The sequence below is a fragment of the Cibotium barometz genome, chromosome 37 (genome assembly GCF_041138505.1).
Source record: "Cibotium barometz isolate CiBa-2024 chromosome 37, ASM4113850v1, whole genome shotgun sequence".
NCBI lineage: Eukaryota > Viridiplantae > Streptophyta > Polypodiopsida > Cyatheales > Cibotiaceae > Cibotium > Cibotium barometz.
In genome coordinates, this window is record NC_141082.1 from 11317921 (window position 1) to 11340012 (window position 22092).

Below are 22092 nucleotides of genomic sequence, written 5' to 3' on the forward strand. Positions count from 1 at the left end.
GTGCTTTTCTTAAGAAATCGTTGCAGTTATAAGAGCATGATCAGTTTCTTTTAATATTTGCTGTTTCTTTCTCACCAGTCTTCTTTCGGCATATTGTTTGTCCGTCTTCATTTGTATTCACCACGTCTACGGCGTCGTATGTCTAAAATATTGTTTTTTTTTTGTGCTTTTGTTTTTCCGTCGTCAAAGTAAATTATCTCGTGATTGAATTGGATTAAAAATTCATGGGGTAATTTTCGGTGGTTGTTGGGATCAGGAGGAATGAGGCGAAGCTGAGAGATACAATATATCATTGCCGGAGGTGCTCACTGCTAGTGGAGTGTTCCTTTGGAGTGCGACATCATTAAGGGAGTGCTGTTCCTGCAGTTGAGATGGCGGTGCAAGCAGGTGGTGCGCAGCTGCAAGTTCTGGCGGCGCTGGACACGGCCAAGACGCAGGGCTTCCACTTCACGACCATCATCATCGCCGGCATGGGATTCTTCACAGACGCCTATGATCTCATCTGCGTCTCCACCGTCACCAAGCTGCTGGGCCGGCTATATTTCACGGACCCCGCGTCCGGGGTGCCAGGTACCCTCCCGCCGGGCCTCAACGCCACGGTGAACGGCGTTGCGCTTCTCGGGACAATCTTCGGCCAGCTCTTCTTCGGCTGGCTGGGCGACAAGATGGGGCGGAAGAAGGTGTACGGCATCACGGCGGTGCTCATGGTGTGCAGCTTCATTGCGTCAGCGCTGTCTTTCGGCTCCAGGCCCCACGCCGTCATCACAACCCTCTGCTTCTTCCGCTTCTGGCTTGGCTTCGGCATTGGAGGGGACTATCCCCTCTCTGCCACCATAATGTCGGAGTACGCCAACACCAGCACCGAGGGGCCTTCGTGGGCGCTGTCTACGCCAACCAAGGCGTCGGGATCCTCGTCAGCGCAGCCGTAGCCATCATCGCCGCCTCTGGCCTCAGGAGCCGCTACCCTGCACCCCCCTTCGACGTCGACCCCGTGGCTTCCATCCCCTATGCCGCCGACTACGTTTGGAGGATCGTGTTCCTGTTCGGCTGCCGTGTCGAACTGCTTGTGCAGTACTTGGCCCATGTCTTCGGCGGCCTGCTTGGTGTCGCCGGCCACCAGAGCTGTGTAGCGGGCGGTCTCCGGCATCTTCGCCCTGAAGTAGTAGGTCAAAAGCGCGGGCACGCAGCCGAACAGGAACACGATCCTCCAAACGTAGTCGGCGGCATAGGGGATGGAAGCCACGGGGTCGACGTCAAAGACGTCGACGGCTCGAACTAGATATCGGGCTGATGTGGTGCATACGTGGCACACCAGCCACGCTAGCAGTCAATAGTCGGCAGCCCCTTTTTCCGCCCGTGGTTTTTTCACCCACCAAAGCCGCCGCCGGTTGCAAGTTGCATGCGATTACTAGAGTGAAAAAATAAATTAAATCTTCCTAAAATAGAAGCGCCAAATTTGCATGCGGCGCTGTTGGAGCAGAAGGGGAAACCAGACGATTTTTTTTCATTTTGAATCTGCTACTCGCTCGACCGTGAGGGGAGCTCGTCCTGCTGCAAACGATTTTCATTTTGAATCTGCTGCTCGCTCGACCGCCGAAGCCGCTCGTCCTGCTGGCTGCTGCGCTGTTGAATCGAATACACGTGCTGCTGCTGCTCGCTCGACCGCGTGTGGGGCGAGTTCTGCTGCGTGGAGCTGAACCGGCTGCGCTGTTGGAGGAGAACCTGAACGTGCTGCTGCTGCTGTTGCGTGGAGCCCTGCCAAGTAGCCATAACTACACGTTGTTTTTTTTCTTGCTGCTTCTGCTGCTGCGTGGAGCCCTGCCAGGTAGCCTGCGACTCAACGCATCTCCTTTCTTTCAGCGCCCTACTCTTGTCAGGGGTTTAGTCTAATTAATAAAATAAATTTAATTAAAAAACAACTTTAATTAAATCTTGTCATGCTGTTGCTGCTATTTTGTATGCATGCATGTATGTATTAATTTAGAGGAAAGTATTGTGTATGCATGCATGTATGCTTATGGACAGTTATTTTTTAATTAAAGTTATCTTGATGCATGCATGCTTAAAGAATCTTAATTTAGAGGAAAGTATGGGAGAATGCATGCATGTATGCTTAATTAAAGTTATTTTTTAATTAAAGTTATCTTGATGCATGCATGCTTAAAGAATCTTTAACATTTAAATAGGCTAGAGAAAAGTATTGTGTGTGTGTGTGTGTGTAATGTCTCATTCTATGTGTGTGTGTGTATGTAACAAAAAGAAACTATTGATAATACAACAATGCATACAAGCTTAATGAAACTTTAACATTTACAGAAAAGTATTGTGTGTGTGTGTAATGTAGCATAAATGACAACTTATATCATTTCAAGCACCATAAACAATGTGAACTCTCCATCCGTGTTGGGAGCTTCAGAGACGCCAATTACTGCACCTAATGTTAATCCGAATCGAGAGGGTACTCCTCCATTGGGAAAAGACATGCCGACATTTAAGAAGCCCACCAATTTCTTTGTGCGACGCGAAACGGACGAGGTGCGCTTTGAAGCTCTTGCATGTATTTAGAAGTTTTTAGTCTTTAGTCTCTAATGATTTTCAATAAGTTTGAAAGCTTACGGGTTGCCTTAATTTTGTTCTTTTGCATGTTCAATCAATGTATTCACATGCTCTTAGTGTTTGCTCATAATCCTCATGTTCAAACTCGTGAACAATCAATGATGTTTCTTCAAGATATTCATTGCTTGGACGTATATATGCATGATTGTACTTATTACACCTTTATGCGTGCAGTTCGTTGAGCATGTTCATTAGGGGGCAAATATTCGACAATTTTTTTGTAAGATTGTTGATTGTCGCCATGCAAGGAAACCTTTTCCCTCTAAAGTGCATATGGAGGCACATCTTCTCAACTGCCATGACATACGTCTTGAAATACCAGACGTACGTAAGGTAACGAAGAAGATGAGGCTCTCTAAAATGCCTGGCCGTGTAGAAGAAGTTTTAAAGCACGAGGTTGGCTACATGCGTCGAGCCAACGAGGGGAAGTTTGGTTGCTCCAAAAGAGAAGGTATGGGATCATCATGTGTAGCATGATTGTTAAGCTAACACATTTATATTGGGTTATATCAAAACTAATTGGTCATGGATGACATGACCAATTTTGCAGGTTGCTATGAGCAACCCATTGACCTCAGCACCCCAACACCCAAGAAAGCAAGTGAAGGTGAGGAGGAAGAAAATGGAGACATGGAGGATTCAATTGAAGGTGAGGAGGAAGAAAATGGAGACGTGGAGGACACAATTGAAGGTGAGGAGGAAGAAAATGTAGACGTGGAGGATACAATTGAAGGTGAGGAGGAAAAAAATGTAGACGTGGAGGATACAATTGAAGGTGAGGAGAAAGAAAATCTAAACGTGGAGGATACAATTGAAGGTGAGGAGGAGGATACAATTGAAGGTGGGGAGGCCCCCCATGTTGCAAATGCAGATGTTGACAATACGCATGACATGAGCACACAAGTGATACGTAATGATAGGTTTTGTTTTACAGCTTAAGCTGTTGATGGTGATGAATTGAATTGACGCTTTATTTTTTGTTCGTAACAGGTCGAAGAGAGTGAGCCTCAAGAAATGCAAATTCATGTTGTGAAACAACATGCTCCCCTTCGACGTTCTTCGCGTTTGATGGCCAAGAACAACATAGCTTAGCGATATTGTTTTTGGATTTAGTCATGTCAAAGCCTATGTAGCTTTTTTTATGTCCCCTTTTTTGTGTGAGTTTGCATACACTCTACGTAATAGCCATTGTGGCCAAAAACACTATCATTTCTAATATGGTACATTTGGAATGGTTTCATGACATTAAGCCTCTCTCTCATGTTGTTTTAAATGAAGCTCTTTCTTACAGACATGTTGAATGTTGAATGTTCTTTTAAATGAATGTAGCATTTTGTACATGCTTATACACGCTATACACGCTATTGCAAAGCTCTGTTGAAGTCTCTCTCTCTCTCTCTCTCTCTCTCTCTCTCTCTTCTCATACACGCTATTGAGAAGCTCTCTCACACACACACACAATCTTACACACACCAACTTTGTTTCTCTTACACACGGCAACACACGAACAAAATACGGCTCAAGACACACAATAATTGGTTGAAGACTGTGATGCAAAAAGCCATTGAAGCATTGGAGAGTTCATTACATAAATTCAAAAGGCTACTTTGAAGCTTTCTCGTCAAGCCTTTTTTGCATTGACACTTTGGTTTTCTTAGCAGGGGTCTTGAAGGGGTGAGCCAATGGGTGACTCTTTGATGATGTTGATTTCTTCTTGTTGCCCTTCTCAAAGAATGGTTTTGCTCGCTTCAAGCAGTTGCCGAATCCATCTTCCAAGACTTGAAAATTAGCTTGTGTTTCTGTTCGCTCATCCATTCTTGCCTTCATTGTCTTCACATGGCCCAATGTTCTCCTCAATCCATTGCAAGCCTCCTCAATCAAAGGCTGGTCCTGTCCTACAAAACAAGACAACTCTTGCCACAAGCATTGAAGTGTCTTCACATTTCCTTCTTGCTCAAGTACTTCACTACATACATTGTCCCTCCCTAATGCGGCAACATCATCACCATTTGGTTCAAGCACATCAATAGTAGATACATGTGAGTGAAGATCGACACCAGACCTAGAAGCATCTCCCCATGCTTCATACATATGTTGGCATTGCTCCATAAGTGAAGCATGTGAAGCACCTCGCAACAACATCACCTTAATTTGGTGCTTGCAAATATTTCCAAGCTCTGCCCACGCACATGTACAGCATGCCCATTGGCAATCGGAATTGTAGACTGTGTAAAATGAAGCTTTTGTGTGCATGCTCTCCACTATAGCAACACCACCAACCTGGAATGAGACATTAGCATCTGGTATATGAAGTGCTCGCTCATAAGAATTCTCCACTACTCTTTCAATGGCGTTGTACATCCTTTTGGAAGAGCCCAAGAACTTATATTTGAGCTGCCCATGATATGACTCTATTGCTCCATTAGTGTCTTGTCCTGAATGTGGAAGCAATCGGGAAGTACGCACCCACATTTCTGCACATAAAACAAATGAAGTTAGAAGAGCAAGAAATGAAGTACGAACAAGAAGGAGAGCAAGTGTGCATTATTTTACCTATAAGAAGAGTATGTATAAAGTTTAGAATTCAACCTTACCTAGTTTAGCCTCCCAATAGGTTTTGAAATACTCAATAAAACTCCCCTCATCTCTAAAGTTGGAGTAGAAGGTAGAGATCATAGCCTTTGCATCCTCTTTGATTATATGGTCTGTAGAATTTGCTGACCCTTGCATGTTCATGATATTTCCAAAAGACCAAAACATAGAAGCTCTTTTGGGCCATTCCTTCACCTTCTTAATAAGGTGTCGGAGCCAACAACGTTTGACATGCCACAAGCATAGAAAAATGGGTTGATTGAACACCACCCTACGAAAAATAGAAAGGACACGTCACATAGAACTCAAACACACGGTTCTCATTAGTTTGCACTCAACACATATTAACATATGGTCCTAACCTGAGCGCATTAATCTCCGTTTCGGCATCATCAACCATAAAGGCTCCGGGCTCCCATGATTTATGAAAGTCAAGCATATTATCTCTAAACTTGGTTAACCAAGTGCAAGTACACTCAAATGTAGCTGAAGATGTAAGCACCCAAGCAATGGGCACACCATTGCGATGACCATCAAAAACAAGGATTGTATACAAATGAAACTGTTCATGTGTTTTAAAGGAAAGTGAGAATGTGAACAAGAAGTAAAAAATGAACATTTATTATAACTTAAGAGAATGTGAACAAGAAGTAAAAATGATAATTCATTACACCACATACCTTATATTTGTTTGTGCCAAAGGTAGCATCCATCGCAAGAAGGTTCCCATTTCCGAACTTCTTGCACATCTCCCTTTGCCATGGTGATTGTATTCCAAGGATAAATTCCTTGGAATGTTCCACATCTTGCTCCTGGTAGATAAAGGTGCTTGATTGATTCTCATGACACCATCTCTTGGTGCTTTTCGCATCATCTGTGTGTAGCTGGTACTGATCAATAGCCAGCTTGCTAGATATATTCATGATGTCACGAATAGACAAAAAGTCATCCCTAACCATAGTAATTGTAGGGTCATGACTTTGGCTTGAATGCAATGCTTGGACATGCATTTCCAACACTTGATGTGGAGAAAAACCACGATATAGCATGCTTGAAACCCATAGTTTCTTTTGCATTGAGATCCATGGAGAGAACTTCAAAGAGGGATCAGCAAATCTTATACCATGACAAACCTCATCATTTGCATTTGTGTGGTATGGATGTATGTAAGAGATTATGGCCACCCCTGGATCTTATGCGAGCCTCTTGACACTAAAATGACATTTACATCCACGCTTTCGCTTGCCCTTTGTGATGGGAGGGAGCCTTTTCTTACATGGCTTCTTTGCACTTGGCTGTGTCAACTCTTTTGTTTCACTACGCTCCTCCATCTCACCATCTTCACGATTCGACTCGTCACCACTATTCTCCTCGACCTCAACATCATCTTCGCTACTAGTGTCCTTGCATTCATTGAACTGGGTAGTTTCGACATCTTTGCCATCCGCAATGTTAGATTGCATTGGTGCTTTAGTGCCAGCAGGACCAAAACACACCAAAAGCTAAACAAAACAAAGAAGCAACGATAAACATTTAATTGTATGTGTGTGTGTGATGAACTCTGAATGGATTAGACAAACTAAAACAAATACACGCTTACACTATCTTCTCAGTCCATGATTCATGTGCAATCTTTGTAAGATTGGAGGCATCTCGGTGATGGTGGCTATATTTTCTGAAAGATGTCGGAAACTTTGCACTGTCGGCTTCTCCTTTTACAAAATCGGCAACACGGTTCCAAGGGATGTTAGCTTCGCGTACAAATTTGTATTTTGAACGATTGTCATATGAGTGCACCCAACACAATGCTGTCGAATCGAAGACACCGATGGGGGGCATTTGAGAACTCATGGCATTCTCTAAGCTTTAGTTTTGGAGAGACATGAATAACTGATTAAAAAACCTGAACCTGCTGAACCAAAGGGCACAGTAGCCGGTGAAGGTTTTGCAAGGCCAAAGTTTATGGTGAAAGTCAAATGAGAGGAGGCCGATCACTTACATGTAGAGCCTGCGAGTGCGACGAATGAACTGAATGTTGCAGGAACCATAAAAAGAAGGCACCTTGACTGAACCTGCTTGCAAAGGCCGCTGCTGGACTTGAACGTTCTGCTGCGTGGAGAAAACGAGCGTGAAGTGTAGGGTTGGAGGCGTGTAGGGGTGTAGCGTGTGGCCAGCTGGAGCGTGTAGCGTGTGGGGCTGGACCGCGGCTCCTCTGTATTAATGACGATTCGGTGCCTGTGTATTGATGGCTGCTCGACGGGTGAAAAAACGGGCGGAATAAAACGGCAACACCTCTGTTGACTGCCAGCGTGGCTGATGTGCCACGTAGGCGCCACATCAGCCAGCAGCCCGAAATCTAGCTTCAGCCCAGCGGAGGCCGTGGCCCGATCTCGGATAGCTGCGGCGGCGGGGCCCGACTACGCGCTATTTTCCGACGAGTTCTGGCGGAGGCACGGCATGCACCTGCTAGGCACCTCCTCCACATGGTTCCTGTCGAACCTCCCCTGGTACACGCTCATCCTGTTCAAGAAGGACGCCCTGACTGCTGTGAATTGGCTGCCGGTGGCGCCCACCATGAGCGCCATCGACGAAGTGTATCAAATATGCAGAGCCCAGGCCCTCATCGCCATGTGCTCTATCATCCCCGGCTACTGGTGCACCATCTTCTTGATCGACCGCATTGGCCGGAAGCCCATCCAACTCCAGGGCTTCTTGATGATGGCCGTCTTCATGCTGGCCTTGGGCATCCCATACAACCACTGGAAGACCAAAAATCAGGTGGGATTCATGATTATCTACGCAGTCACTTTATTCTTCAACAACTTCGGGCCCAACACCACCACTTTCATCGTGCCCGCTGAGATCTTTCCTGCCCTGTTCCGCAGCACGTGTCATGGCATCTCCGCTGCGGTGGGCAAGCTGGGAGCTGTGCTGGGGGCTTTCGGCTTCACATTCTCTGACCAAGACCCCGACCCCAGCAAGGTGGAAGCGGGCTACAAGCCCGGGATAGGGGTGAGCAAGACCCTCATCATGCCGGCGGCCATGTGTGTGCTGGGCTTCCTGCTCACCTTCCTCATTCCGGAGACAAAAGGTCGCTCCCTGGAGGAGATCTCCGGTGAGACTGCAGATCCCGGATCAGCTCCAGACGATTTACAGCGCAGGGTTGATTAGGGCAGGGCGAGTTCAGTCAGACGAACCGACAGTTCACCGGCACGGGTAATAAACAGTAATAAATTCAGATGTTTTATTTACTATTATCACAACTGTCCTCAAAGTAGCAGAAAAAGATAACAAGATTTTGGCCCGGCTTTTGGACGATAATATAAACTATTTAAATACGGTTCTTGCCCATTTCCAGCTGTTAAACTTGGGTTTGAACCCTAAAATGATTTTAGCATGTGTGAAGATGTAGAAATGAGAGCCTTGTTCCTCCTTGTATTTGATTTTGTGATTATTTTATTAATCTTATTTCACAAAACACATGAAAGTGTTCTAGTTATCATTTTCTTGCTGGTTACTTCGTATCTTTGTTATGATACAGGGGTGTTGTAGGCACTACTACAGGATGCTTATGTTCTGACGACGATTTTGGACGCCTCTGCGTCGTCGAAATTCGTATCTTAATGAAAGTCGAAATAATTGTCTAAATAGGCATCTAAAAAAACATCGAAAATAGGATCTATAATATCATCGGAATAATAAAGGTCAGAAATAGCGTTGAAAAATGTTTTTTCCTAGTTTTTTCTCCAATAGCCTTTTTTAATCGAAATCAATATATATATATATATATTCTCACATAAATACGTGTAAGCATATATGAAACCAACAAAAAGAGAAAAGCATATATGAAACCAACAAAAAGAGAAAAGTTGGGTATGTCATGAGAATATTTGCATGTTTACAAAATCATAGTCTATCATTATCAACTTTGTCATCTTTAAAAATATCATTGGCCTCAAGAGAAGATCTATTTCAAGGAAAATCCCTCCATCTTCGAATCGTGTAGGACTCGAAGATGCATCTATGTCTACCTCTAAATCTTCATGCTTTGGCCTTGGTTCCTCATTTGTTTCAGGCTCTTCGTTAATATCACCACCTGTAGTGTTTGAGGCATCTCTTGTGTCTAATTGTTCGATCTCTATACCTTCATCTAGCCGTTGCTCTTATTGTACTTCAATATGCAAAGTAACTTGCTCTTGTTAGTGGCCTGCACCAGCGCCTGTAGAGGCTAGAAGGCCGAATTCTAGATCATCGGCAGTATAAAAGAAAAGAATAAGAGAGCCGGTTTGGCTTGTATGGAATTGATTGATGTATAAACTTTTTATATATATCTTGTCTTTGGCATTATTGTATTGTGGAAAAAGACTGTTCTAACAAACCTTGTGAAAAGGACCTTAATTAAGGAACATGTTTATTTATGTCAAACAGTGTGGTAGGATTAATTAGAAAACAAATTGATGCGTCAGTAGGGTTGAACGTGGGAGGATGGAATGCCCCAACGGCACCATCCTACGGACGGGTGGACCCGATTAGTCGGGTAGCTTTCCAACAGATTAAGTGAAAGCCCTACGCTAGATAAATATGTTCTTAGGTAACTCTATTCTAGAAAACTAGGCCAGCGGCTGTGCCTTGCATGGATGAGGAAAAAAGCGTTGTCTCTAGAAATCAAGTCTAGTAGTTATCCAATTCATGATCAATTACCCTATGGGTGATTTCATTTTTAGAAGATCATGCTCCCCCTGCGGGATAGGACTAGGTCTTACCTATGAATCGTATCCTTGAATCTCTACATGGTCAAGGTGTCGATAAATAGGAGATTTTCTCCAAGTTAAGACTTAGTGGACTATCTTAAGTGTTTCTCCTATTTTAGAAGAGGGAAACCTTACACTTAGTCATGGCTTTGAAAACAAGGAGAGTTAGGCATATAAATATATAGCTTCAAATAGAAATGAGGCTCCAAGACAAATGATTAATAATTCATTTAAACCACCTACACCCCTGTATATGATAACAAAGATATAATTCATTTAATCCCACTGCACTCCTACATGATCACAAAGTTATGAAAATAAGCTAGCAAGAAAATGATAATGCAAGGAATTAAATACGTTCAAGAATTTATTTAGTAAAATAAGATTATTTAAAAATCATAAATCTTATTGTTAGAAGGAATAAGATGCTCATATTTCAACAAATGCATGTATGCATACACTTATTAGTAATTTTTTCTGGAGGTAAACTAAACAGTCTTATTCGGAATGAAAAAGACTCAATATGTTCGAAGTAAGAGATGTAGGGAGCATATTCTTGTAAAAACTTCTTCTTGATTATGAGGACTCATTTCTATTTTAGTAGCTTCAACATCACATTGATCACCTTGGAGGCTAGCCTACATATGCACAATACATTAGCAGGCATACGAGGGTCTAGTGGCAAGGAGTAGCAACAAAACCACATGCACAACAACATTTTTAACCATTTTAAAAAAAGACTGTGGTGTCATTTAGCAACATTTTCTGTGTCGTTAGTATTGCTGCTAGAAATGTATCACTAATAAATGACACTATTAGTGACAAGTTGAATCTCATGTAATCATAAATTTATGCTGTTGCTCAATGTAGTTTAAATTTTATTTATTGGCACCTCCATTACTTCTTGGGGGAGGGGGAAGCGCACTACGAAGAAACCCTATGTATCACGGGCATTTAGGGAATATTTTAAAAACCCCTCACATGTGATTTTTTCTTTATACCAAACTTACGAGTTTAATCGATTAAAAAAAAACCCTTCTATAAATGTATTTCTATGAAATTATTTTAAAATTTTGAAAAAAACCCCGTCATTCGAGCTCATGTACTATACTTAAATATTTTTAGGTGAACCCCCTGAGCACCCCGTCAACTCCATTTCAACCCTCATCTCATCTCTTGATCTATTATCTCTCTCTTCTCATATCCCTCCTTGGTAAACCCTCACCTCATCTCCCTCAACCCTCATCAAGAGGTAATCCTATTTCTCTCAGTCCTCATCTTCCTCTTCTCATATCCCTCCCTAGCTACATACCCGCCATCTCTCTCAACCTCATCAAAAGGTAATCTTATTTCCCTCTCTCTTCTCTCCTGCAACCATGCAACATATAAAGGTATATTATTTTAAATGTAATGATTATGAATGTGATTAGGGTTAATCTCATCCTTACCTCTATTTATGAAGAGTAACCTCTTTCTATTTCCCTTACTTCTCGTCCACTTGCCTCTCCTCTTTAAATCGGTTTTCTTGTCCTTGTCTTACTAATAAGTAGGGCATATCTCACCTAATATTTAAACTTTTTTAATTTTATAGGATATTTTCACATAAGGTGAAAAACTGGATGGATGAATCCTAATGACATAAAATCGATAAATTATATATTTTGAATTCTCGAGAAATGCAAAAGTGGATTAATAGGTATAAAGAGACACACATGGAAAGAACAAATGCTAAAAGACATTTCAGCAGAAGACATAAATATTATCTTCCATACCCACCCAAGCTTGCACTTGTCATCATAGATATGTAACTTTGATGGATAGAGCATAAGCTAAGGCAAGCAAGGGATATTATAATGAAAGGATCAGTGAGCGCAAGATGGAGTTTATACAAGAGGATACGATTGACATGTAAATAAGTTGAAGCCACTACAAGAGGTGGAGCCATTATCCACGCTTTTTTCGACGCTTTAGAACTAAGCTTAAAATCCCCGAAATGTCAAAATACGCATTGAAAAAAGCGTCGAAATAAACATGTTTTTCACTATTGTTTCGACGACCTTTTCGATGCTGTTTTTGACTGACATTCAACGACTCCTATTTTGACTACTATTACAACGATTATTTCGACGGATGCAGGAAACTTTTGACGGTTATTTCAATGGATGCAAGAATGTTTCGACACTTTTTTCGACGAATGCAGGAAACTTTCGATGTTTATTTCGACGTGTGCAGGTATTAATTTGTTTTTGGCATAATGGTGCATCTAGCTGCAATCTTATAGCTGGATGCACCATTATGCCAAACTTATAGAGTACCAATGGAAACTGTACTCTGATGTGAAGAACAAAGCGAATTTGTTGGAAAAGTTGGAGTGCCATAACGTTTTCGACATTACAAAGTAGGTACATTGTACACAAGTGCAAACAATGGCCAAATTATATTGCAAGATGTGAAATTTACATATCAAGCTCTAATGAGATAAGCTAAAATTGCATAAAGTAGTGGCATAAAATTGCATACAAGCTATACAAGCTATACTCGATGACCAAAATTGCATAAAGTAGTTGCATACAAGCTATACAAGCTCAAACAAAGATGTGAGCTGACCAAAATATGTATGTACAAGAGGAAAGACATGGGCAAGGCCACTCTATGTGGAGCCCTCACTCAAGGTCAGGCATTGGTCCCTAGCAAAAACCATACAAGATGCTTTTTTTTGGCATACAAAACAATGATCTAACATGACATGGCAAAGCAAGTATACAAATCATAAGGTTAAGGCTTATCGCACTTACCATATCTACAATGTGCCCCCAACTAACGTTGGCGCCTTCTTTCTCAAGCTTCTCCAAAAGAAAGTACGTGTTATGGCGACGAGCAATGTCCTCCTCTTCTCCCATTACCGGCCGACCAACCAACCACTTGATTCTAAAAGTACCAAAACAACAAGATAAGCGTTGATACTTACAAAGTAGACATAACATCAAATGAAACATCAAATGAAACATACAAGATAAGCGTTGATACTTACAAAAGTAGACATGGAATGCATCCCAACCGCCGCTTCCAAGGTGAGAGCTTTCATCGCTCTCCATTTGGGCTTTCGCTGCATCCTCTTGTTGCTTGTAGTGTTGGGGATTTCTTGCACGCTTTTGCTTCTCCTCATTCCAATCCTCGGTGCTCATGTACCAAGCTAAGGCTTCTCACCCCCTGCCTTCACTCTCCTAGTCACATCTCCTCGCGCCAATGTTTCATGACGTCCACCATGTGGTCCTTTATCCACCTTATGCGGACAACATCACTACCGACGGCCGGCTTGTGCTCATCCTTGATTTGATTAATGACTCTATCTTTCTTATCTTTATCCATTTTTGGCCATAAAGGCATAAAGTCATTTTCAAAGACAATGTGGCAAATGTCATGGATGCGGCTCTTCATCTCTTGCCCAACATTATCCAAAACCACATTGTCATTGACAATTGTGTAATATTTTTTCCCATCGGTGGGTGTGGGCTATGTGTCAAAACATCGCGATGATCGTCTCGCGAGCATGGAGTGCGTCTGGCGCTCGATGGGGAAGGACGCGCACATGGGGCCGTAGACCCATCCGTGCTCCCACTTGGACAACAACCACCTCCACCTTCACCACTCGAGCGTTGTCCTCTGTGAGTGGATGAGCGACCTGAGGGAGGGGTTTTAGCGGCTCTTTGTGGGGTTTCTATAGGTGAACTAGGGTTAGCGGTGGTGGTGCTCGATGGTGCGATCGAAGTGCCCACCCCTGTCCCAAAATATTGTTATGCCATCGCTCTTTGCTCCGGCGTGGCTTGTGCTAAAAAACCCATAAACTGGTCAGGCAACATGGAATATGGAGAGTAAGCCAGTGTCTCATTTGGATTGCGAGACATGTTTCTACTCACACACAATAAAGCCCACATGGGCACTTTAATAAGAGAATATACATGAATAAGAGCACACATCTCACAACACACAACACACGCACATGCAACCAAGAGGAGAGGGGAGGGAGGGCAAAGAAGGAGGCGAACCTGCTTGAGTGGTAAGGAGGTGGAGAAGAGCTTGGGAGAGAGAGAGAACCTGCAAAACAAAGAATACAAAAAAAACAAAAACATTCATTATCCCTCAACACACACACACACACACACATCTCACAACCAAGAGAAGAGGGGAGGGAGGGCAAAGAAGAAGGCGAACGTGCTTGAGTGGTAAGGAGGTGGAGAAGAGCTTGGGAGAGAGAGAGAACTTGCAAAACAAAGAAAAAACAAAAACAAAAACATTCATTATCCTTCAACACACACACACACACACACACACATCTCACAACCAAGAAGGAGGCGAACCTGCTTGGAAGGTAAGGAGGTGGAGAAGAGCTTGGGAGAGAGAAAGAACCTGCAAAACAAAGAAGAAAGCAAAAAACCAAGAAAATTATCCCTAATTACACACATAGACATTTTACAACACATGTACAGGTAACCAAGAGGAGAGGGGAGTGAGGGCAAAGAAGGCATACCTGATGAGGAAGCAAAACGCACGCACACGAACAAAAATGCAGAAAAAGAGGTTTTGTTTTACTGTAAAAACATGGGCCATCGATATATGCGTCGAAATAATCGTGGAAAAAAGTATCAAAAGGAGGGTGGAAAAAAGTGTGGAAAGATCAGTGGTGAAAATAAGAGTCGAAAAAATAAATTTCCCACGCTCTCTTCGACAGATATTTTGACGTTCTTCCGATGACCTTTTCAATGCTTATTTTGACGATCGCTACTTTTCTTTCTAATTCAAAATCTTTCCAGATCTTGTATGCCCCCGACAGTTCAAATTACCTACTATCATCGACTACCACACTCCACAAATACTTAAGGGAGGATTCCCCTCTAAAAATAAGCATTCGTTCTCATTGGCAAATCAATATGGAAACCATGGACGATGCCACACTCTCAAATTTTGTTAATTTAGAAAAGAAGACACTTTGCCTATTGACTTGCTGTGCAAATACCAAGTGGCTCGATGTTGACGAATTTGTAATGATCATACAGAAAAATGGAGAATATTTTCGGTGGAGCGATTGGAACATCTAATTAGTGGCAATGTGCGCTTCATTAATGAGAAACTAGTAGCCTGAACAATGAGACCAACAAGAGTAGCCACAAACCAGGTGATCCAACAACCCGAGGAACTTGAGGCAGATTCAGAGCAAATACTAGAACATGACATGGATGACATGATAAATGCCTTACATTGATGGAACAGAAGATCGAGGTTTAGAACCCGAAGGGAACGCCATTTATTAGATAGCTTTGAATGGTCCACAGTTGGGAAAGTGACCACGTCTATCTGCACAAAAAAGAGGTCATTATAAAGGTCAACCTCAGAAATTAGAGTCATCATCTTGTAACAAAAGATCCTATTGACATAGAATCTCACAGAGAGCAGACTATCGAGGATCGAGCTAGTAGTGTTTCTATTTTTAAAAAAATCCAGATATATGATTTGTCATCTATTGAACTAAACTTCGATGCCACAGGTTTCACTATAACACATTGGAAGCATAATAGTGATTTTTAGTAGTGTTTTTAGAAAGAAAATATTGAGGATTTTTTTGTAGTGAAATTTTGTTGCCCAACAGCATGTATAACAGTGAAAAAATACTATTATACTATAAAAAATACTGCTATACTATAAAAATATGTTGCTTTTTGTCGCTTCTTTTGACGCTACGTAGTTTTATCTTCTAAATACAATAAACTTGTACTCTGAGTTTTTTTACAAGTTTATGCCTTATCTATCACTTTTACCTCTCCTAGCCTATCCTCCTCAAGCTCAAGCAAGGTATGTCTACTCTTTTCATTTATCTCCTATGCAAACAAGATTTCCATAAAAGCTTTCTTATGAGTAGTTCCTTTGTCTTTCCTCTCTTTTATGTTTTTCTTTTCTTCTTTTTTCCTTCGTATTGAAGCTTAACCATTACAAGTATTTTCCCTTCTTTTTTCCTAATTAAGAGCTCTCCACATTAAAGCTTCATATTGTAAGAGATCTTGATTTTTCTTAATACTTTTTTTTCTTTACTTGGTTTAATTTTGTAGGTTTTCAACACATACAAGCCTCAAGAGATCTCTTACTTGTATGTTTCTTCTTTCATGCTTTTACATGTTTATAGGATTTGTAAGTTTTAAGTCTTTTAAGATTAGGGTTTGTTATTTTTTTTGAATTTGGTTTGATTTTATAGATTTTCAACACATACAAGCCTCACAAGGTAAGAGATGTCTTTCTTGTATGTTTCTTCTCTTATTCTTTTACATGTTAGAAGGTTTGTAAGTTTAGGGTTTTAAGATTACGGTTTGTTATTTCTTCCAATGCATGCCAGTAGCTACCAATGCATGTTGGTAGCAACCTAGGCATGCTGGTAGTTTCTAATGCATGCTGGTAGCTTTGAATACATGCTGGTAGCAATAACTATGCATGCCGGTAGCTACCAATGCATGCTGGTAGCTTCTAATGCATGCTGGTATCTTTCAATGCATGCCGATAGCTTTCAATGCATACTGGTAGCTTCCAATGCATGCCCGTAGCAACCTAGGCATGCTAGTAGCTTCCAATGCATGTTGGTAGCAACCTAGGCATGCTGGTAGCTTCTTATGCATGCCGGTAGCTACCTAGGCATGTATAGGAAGCTTCCAATGCATGCCGGTAGCTACCTAGGCATGTATAGGAAGCTTCCAATGCATGCCGGTAGCAACCTAGGCATGCATAGGAAGCTACCGACATGCCTATGTAGCTATCGGCATGCGTAGGAAGCTATCGGCATGCCTAGGTTGCTACGGGCATGCATTGGTAGCTACCGGTATGCATAGGTAGCTTCCTATGCATGTCGGTAGCTTCCTATGCATGTCGATAGCTACCTACGCATGTCGGTAGCTTCCTAGGCATGTCAGTAGTTACCTAGGCATGCCAATAGCTTCCAAGGCATACCGGTAGCAACTCATGCATGATGGTATCTTATGCATTAGCCATATGCATAAGGCTATATGCATAAGAGTTTTAAGTATTTATGTTTTTTCTTAGATAGATGGTAAATAACTTGCGGTGCGATGTTACACGTGAAAAGGAGGAGTTGATATCCCAACAATATTTGTAAGTATATATTAGCCTCAAATTGTATCTTATCTTTTAATTAGATAAGATTATCTTAAATAACAACTTTCTAAAATGTTCATTTGTTTGTATGTCTATAGCTTAAAGCAGTGGATCGCCCCCCTATGCAAGATCAATATAATTTTCATTTACAACAGGGCTTGGAAGCTCTATTTGAAAGGGTGCAAGACAAAGTATATATTGTTATTACTAGAGGACATGCTTGGCAATCATGGCAAGTAAGTACATTCCTAAACCCTAAACCTCTTTGTTTTTGCAAAACTGATTTTTCCTTGTGATAATTTTATTGTGTTTTAGGATCATGTAACTAGAAATGTTGGTGCAAATGCCCAAGAAAGAATCAATGGAAATGTGAGAAGCAAAGGGGGTGGAGCTGCAAGGAACAATAATAATCGCAATGTATGAGATGTAGACCCCCTCAATGTAGGCTCTAGCTCCATAGTTTTTCATTATACTTTATTTTTTATATGAGCTTTTTGGAATCATAACCTATGTAACTCTGCCAAGTATTATAATTGAATTTTGACATTCCTCCTAAAACCATGAATTTAAATTATCCTTTTTTTGGTATTTGTCAAATTTTATTTACAATACACTTGTCCCCATGATTCTGAAATGGACATGAAGTTGTGTTAGTTTTACTATGTCTACATTAGAAAAAAAGAGTTGGGGCAGTTTGGAGAGTCCTGTGCGTAGACTCCCCGGTCTGTCATCCCAGCTTTTTTTTACTCTGTAGTACTTTCGATACTCAATAGTAAAAATAGTAGTGGTATTTTGCTACTCAACGAAATATCGCTGCCCAAACATGACATTACGCTGTAGAGCAGCGAACCCATTAAAGTGAAAATATCAGCATGTTTAGCAGCAAAATGGGCTCGACATCTCCAAACCCGTCTAGTTACAAAAGTACTGCTATTTTTGCTGCTAAACCCTCATTATGTTGTAGTGTTTTTCCAAACTAGGGAATGATAAAATTGGTCGCACATCCTAGCAATGATAGATAATGTACCTGAAATAAGAGGTTCTCGCTTTTGTAATGAATCTAGGATAGAAATATTTCCTATCGTGAGACAGTGGATGCTATTGTAGATATAGAGACCCCCATTAGGCTATACCAAAAATTGAGTCTGCAGAATCAAGAGCTTGAAGCCTCCTTAAAACGAGCACAATGCACCTTAGTTAGGCTCCAAGAATCTATTGGTCAACTTGAAAAGTCACCACACATTTCCCAAACAAGAGATGACCATTCAAAAGACTCTAGGAAGAAGAAGGCTAGATCTATCAATATTTTACCAGAGGAACCCCTAGTGGTCGAAATTGACCATGATTGGGTCTAATACATAATAGCCATTCAGACCCACGAAATGTTTAAATAAACTTGGAAACTCAATAGGGAGGGAAAAACAACATCTATATAGACGTATGTCTTCTTGAGTAAGACTAAAATCCCTTCCTAGTCCACCAAAACTCAAGAACCGATCAAGCTCGATCGTTCAGCTCTAGGAGAAAAAGGAACAAAGATTTGGTGATGAAGGACAGAGAAGCCAAGGCTAAGATAAAAGCCTTACTGAAAGAAGAAGAAGAGGGAAATACTAGACCACTTACTGATCATTTTTATAAAAATAACCATCGGCAACATGTTCATTCAAAGTGACAAGGTGAAACGTTCTCGTGACAACCCAATGGAGGTCTAAAGCTACAGAGTAGCCTAAGATGGTGTACATTGCAAAAGAACTAGACCCTAAAAGATTTATCATGTCTCCTCCAAAGAGTTTCACGACGTGTTTTCATGGTCCTATACTGACATGAAAGGTGTGTGCATCCTTTAGGTGTTATGCACGCAATCCTCATAGTGGTGGAATCACGGCCAATTAGATAAAGGCCATGTGAGATAAATCCCAATGCTCTCCATCCACTTTGCCGCATATTTCTCTTATTGGGTGTACCATTAGGAATTATGGATGTGCTTCCTCACCTCCTCATTCCATTTCTCTTGGTGCATGTGCCAATACTTTTCTCCCTCTCTTTTCACCGCCTCTTGGGTGATATCGGACCACTTGTACTTTATACAATCTCTTATGAGATCGTAGATCCATCTATTTGGTATCTCTCTTGTGCTTTATACAATCTCTGTAAGATTCCTCCCCCAACCCTTTTTGATGTCTAGTATCTTCCCCTGTAATCAATCCCTCTTCAGAAATATAAAGGCCTTGTTCTAACTGTTTTAGCCTAGAGAGAGAAAAATATGCTAGAGAGAGAATATTCAGATTATGAATATTTTTGGATAGAAAATTAACTCATCTTATTAAAATAAGTTCTCCTGAAATAGAAATTCAAAAAGAATTTTCCAATGTGCAATTGGAATTAAATGGAAATAAGTATAAAGAACCTTAGTCTAAGGGTCTAGATTTTCAGAAATTTTTAGATTATGGTCCAAGTAAGGTTCCTATGGGCCAATAGCATCAATCCATGTGTAGGGAGGAGATAAATCCAATTTGTAAAAGAAGATACCCAAAAATGAGTAAATGCTCACGTAAGATGAAGAGTTGAAAATGTACAAGATTTATTAGTAAAAAAAAACTATGAGCAATATTAAAAATATGAGATATTTTGGGTATCCAAAAATGAGTAAATACTCACATAAGATGAAGAGTTGAAAATGTACAAGGTTTATTAGTAAATAAACACATATGTAAGGAAGGGGAGTTCTTTAAAGGAGGTGCATATTTCACATAAGATGAAGAGTTGAAAATGTACAAGGTTTATTAGTAAATAAACACATATGTAAGGAAGGGGAGTTCTTTAAAGGAGGTGCATATTTCACATAAGATGAAGAGTTGAAAATGTACAAGGCTTATTAGTAAAAAAAACTATGACACATATGTAAGGAAGAGGAGTTCTTTAAAGGAGGTGCATATTTCACATAAGATGAAGAGTTGAAAATGTACAAGGTTTATTAGTAAATAAACACATATGTAAGGAAGGGGAGTTCTTTAAAGGAGGTGCATATTTCACATAAGATGAAGAGTTGAAAATGTACAAGGCTTATTAGTAAAAAAAACTATGACACATATGTAAGGAAGAGGAGTTCTTTAAAGGAGGTGCATATTTCACATAAGATGAAGAGTTGAAAATGTACAAGGTTTATTAGTAAAAAACTATGAGCAATAAAATTTTGACACATATGTAAGGAAGGGAAATTCTTTAAAGGAGGTGCATATTTCACATGCTTGAATGAGTTTTAAACTCAAAAATAATGTGATATTTTTATCTCTCATCTCTCTTGAACCAAACCAAATCAAAATGGAACCAAACCGAATCAAAAAGTAACCAAACTAGGTCCAAATCTAGTCCAAATTCAACCAAACTGACTCGGAAAATTCTAGAATCAGTTTGTTTGGTTAGGAGCTCAAATTTTCCTATAAATAGAAGCCTCCCCTTGTTGAAAAAAATATAGTGTCTTATGCTTTGTTACTCTACTCCACCTAAGCCAAAATACATAGTGTCTTATGCTTTGTTACTCTACTCCACCTAAGCCAAAATACATAGTGTCTTATGCTTTGTTACTCTACTCCACCTAAGCCAAAATATAGAGTGTCTTATGCATTGTTACTCTACTCTACTTAAGCCAAGAACTGTGAATTCTTTAATAATTCACTAGTTTTTGATACTTCTCTCTTTCTTCAATTCCCATTGGTGGCTCCATCAACATACTAAACCAATTGATTGGTTGGGGGTCTCTACCGTGAATAAAGAATCAAGCAAATCATAAGGTAAGTATATTGAATTTTGGTCTTTTCTATAATTTCTCAATGATTCTCTCTTCTCAACCCCTCTCAAGCTTGAGAAGTTTAATTGGTATGGTTTTTTTTTAAATGCTATTGAAGTTAATTGGTGAATAGTAGTGAAGAGTTACATAATTTAATAAATGCTATAGAAGTTAATTTCCATTTATGTTTAAATTCTAATGGTTTTTATATAATTTCTCTCTCTCACTCAAGAAATGGTCATACTCATGACCCATTCTCAATCCAAATGAAGCTTTTCATAAAGCTTTTTCTTAATCCAAGATTAAGCTATGCTTGAGGCCAAATTAATGGCTTTTTGCTATGCTTTTAGTTATGCACATTGATGATTCCATCCATTATGGATTGATGACCCAATTAGAGACCATTCTAATTGTTTTCTTAATGATCCAATTAGAGACCATTATGGATTGATGATCCAATTAGAGACCATTCTAATTGTTTTCTTAATGATCCAATTAGAGACCATTATGGATTGATGATCCAATTAGAGACCATTCTAATTATTTCTTTAATAATGAGCTTTATCCCTTAGAAAAAAATTGAGATTTATCAGTCATAGTAGCGGAGCTATGGCAAAATTTTTATAGAAATTACGCATAAAATAAATTCATTCAAAGCATAAAAAGAGGACTTCCTACCATATTCTAGGAACTATCATCCTAGATTAATTAAAAGAATTTTATTATGCATGGAGATGTGGATGTTTGCATGTAGATGTAGATGTATAGATGTAGATGTGGATGTGGAGGTGGATGGATGCATGTAGATGTAGATGTATAGATGTAGATGTGAATGGAGATGTGGATGTATGCATGTAGATGTAGATGTATAGATGTGGATGTGGATGTATACATGTAGATGTAGATGTATAGATACGGATGTGGATGTGGAGGTGGATGTATACATGTAGATGTAGATGTATAGATGTAGATGTGGATGTGGAGGTAGATGGATGCATGTAGATGTAGATGTATAGATGTAGATGGGAATGGAGATATGGATGTATGCATGTAGATGTAGATGTATAGATGTAGATGTGGATGTGGAGGTGGATGGATGCATGTAGATGTAGATGTATAGATGTAGATGTGAATGGAGATGTGGATGTATGCATGTAGATGTAGATGTATGGAGGTGAAGGTGAATGTGGATGT

At 40.4% G+C, this 22092-nt stretch overlaps 3 protein-coding genes and 1 pseudogene across 3 annotated transcripts; 3 read left to right on the forward strand and 1 right to left on the reverse strand.

Annotated features, from left to right (window-relative positions):
- Nucleotides 1–269: 269 nt before the first annotated feature.
- On the forward strand, nt 270–1279 carry LOC147616939 (putative inorganic phosphate transporter 1-7; annotated as a pseudogene).
- Nucleotides 1280–2872: 1593 nt separating this feature from the next.
- On the forward strand, nt 2873–3604 carry LOC147616940 (uncharacterized). The gene is made up of 2 exons (XM_086776318.1): nt 2873–3067; nt 3167–3604. Exons 1-2 carry the CDS (start codon nt 2890–2892, stop codon nt 3553–3555), a joined length of 567 nt encoding a protein of 188 aa, XP_086632444.1. The 5' UTR covers nt 2873–2889; the 3' UTR covers nt 3556–3604.
- A 614-nt stretch (nt 3605–4218) lies between these two features.
- On the reverse strand, nt 4219–7059 carry LOC147616941 (uncharacterized). Its single transcript, XM_086776291.1, has 7 exons — nt 6811–7059; nt 6437–6710; nt 6245–6302; nt 5889–6159; nt 5571–5770; nt 5211–5479; nt 4219–5090 (listed from the first exon to the last, which is right to left on the reverse strand). Exons 1-7 carry the CDS (start codon nt 7057–7059, stop codon nt 4219–4221), a joined length of 2193 nt encoding a protein of 730 aa, XP_086632417.1.
- A 465-nt stretch (nt 7060–7524) lies between these two features.
- Nucleotides 7525–8413, forward strand: LOC147616942 (putative inorganic phosphate transporter 1-8). Its single transcript, XM_086776292.1, has one exon. The coding sequence runs from the start codon at nt 7525–7527 to the stop codon at nt 8377–8379; it is 855 nt and encodes a 284-aa protein (XP_086632418.1). The 3' UTR covers nt 8380–8413.
- The last annotated feature ends 13679 nt before the right edge of the window (nt 8414–22092 follow it).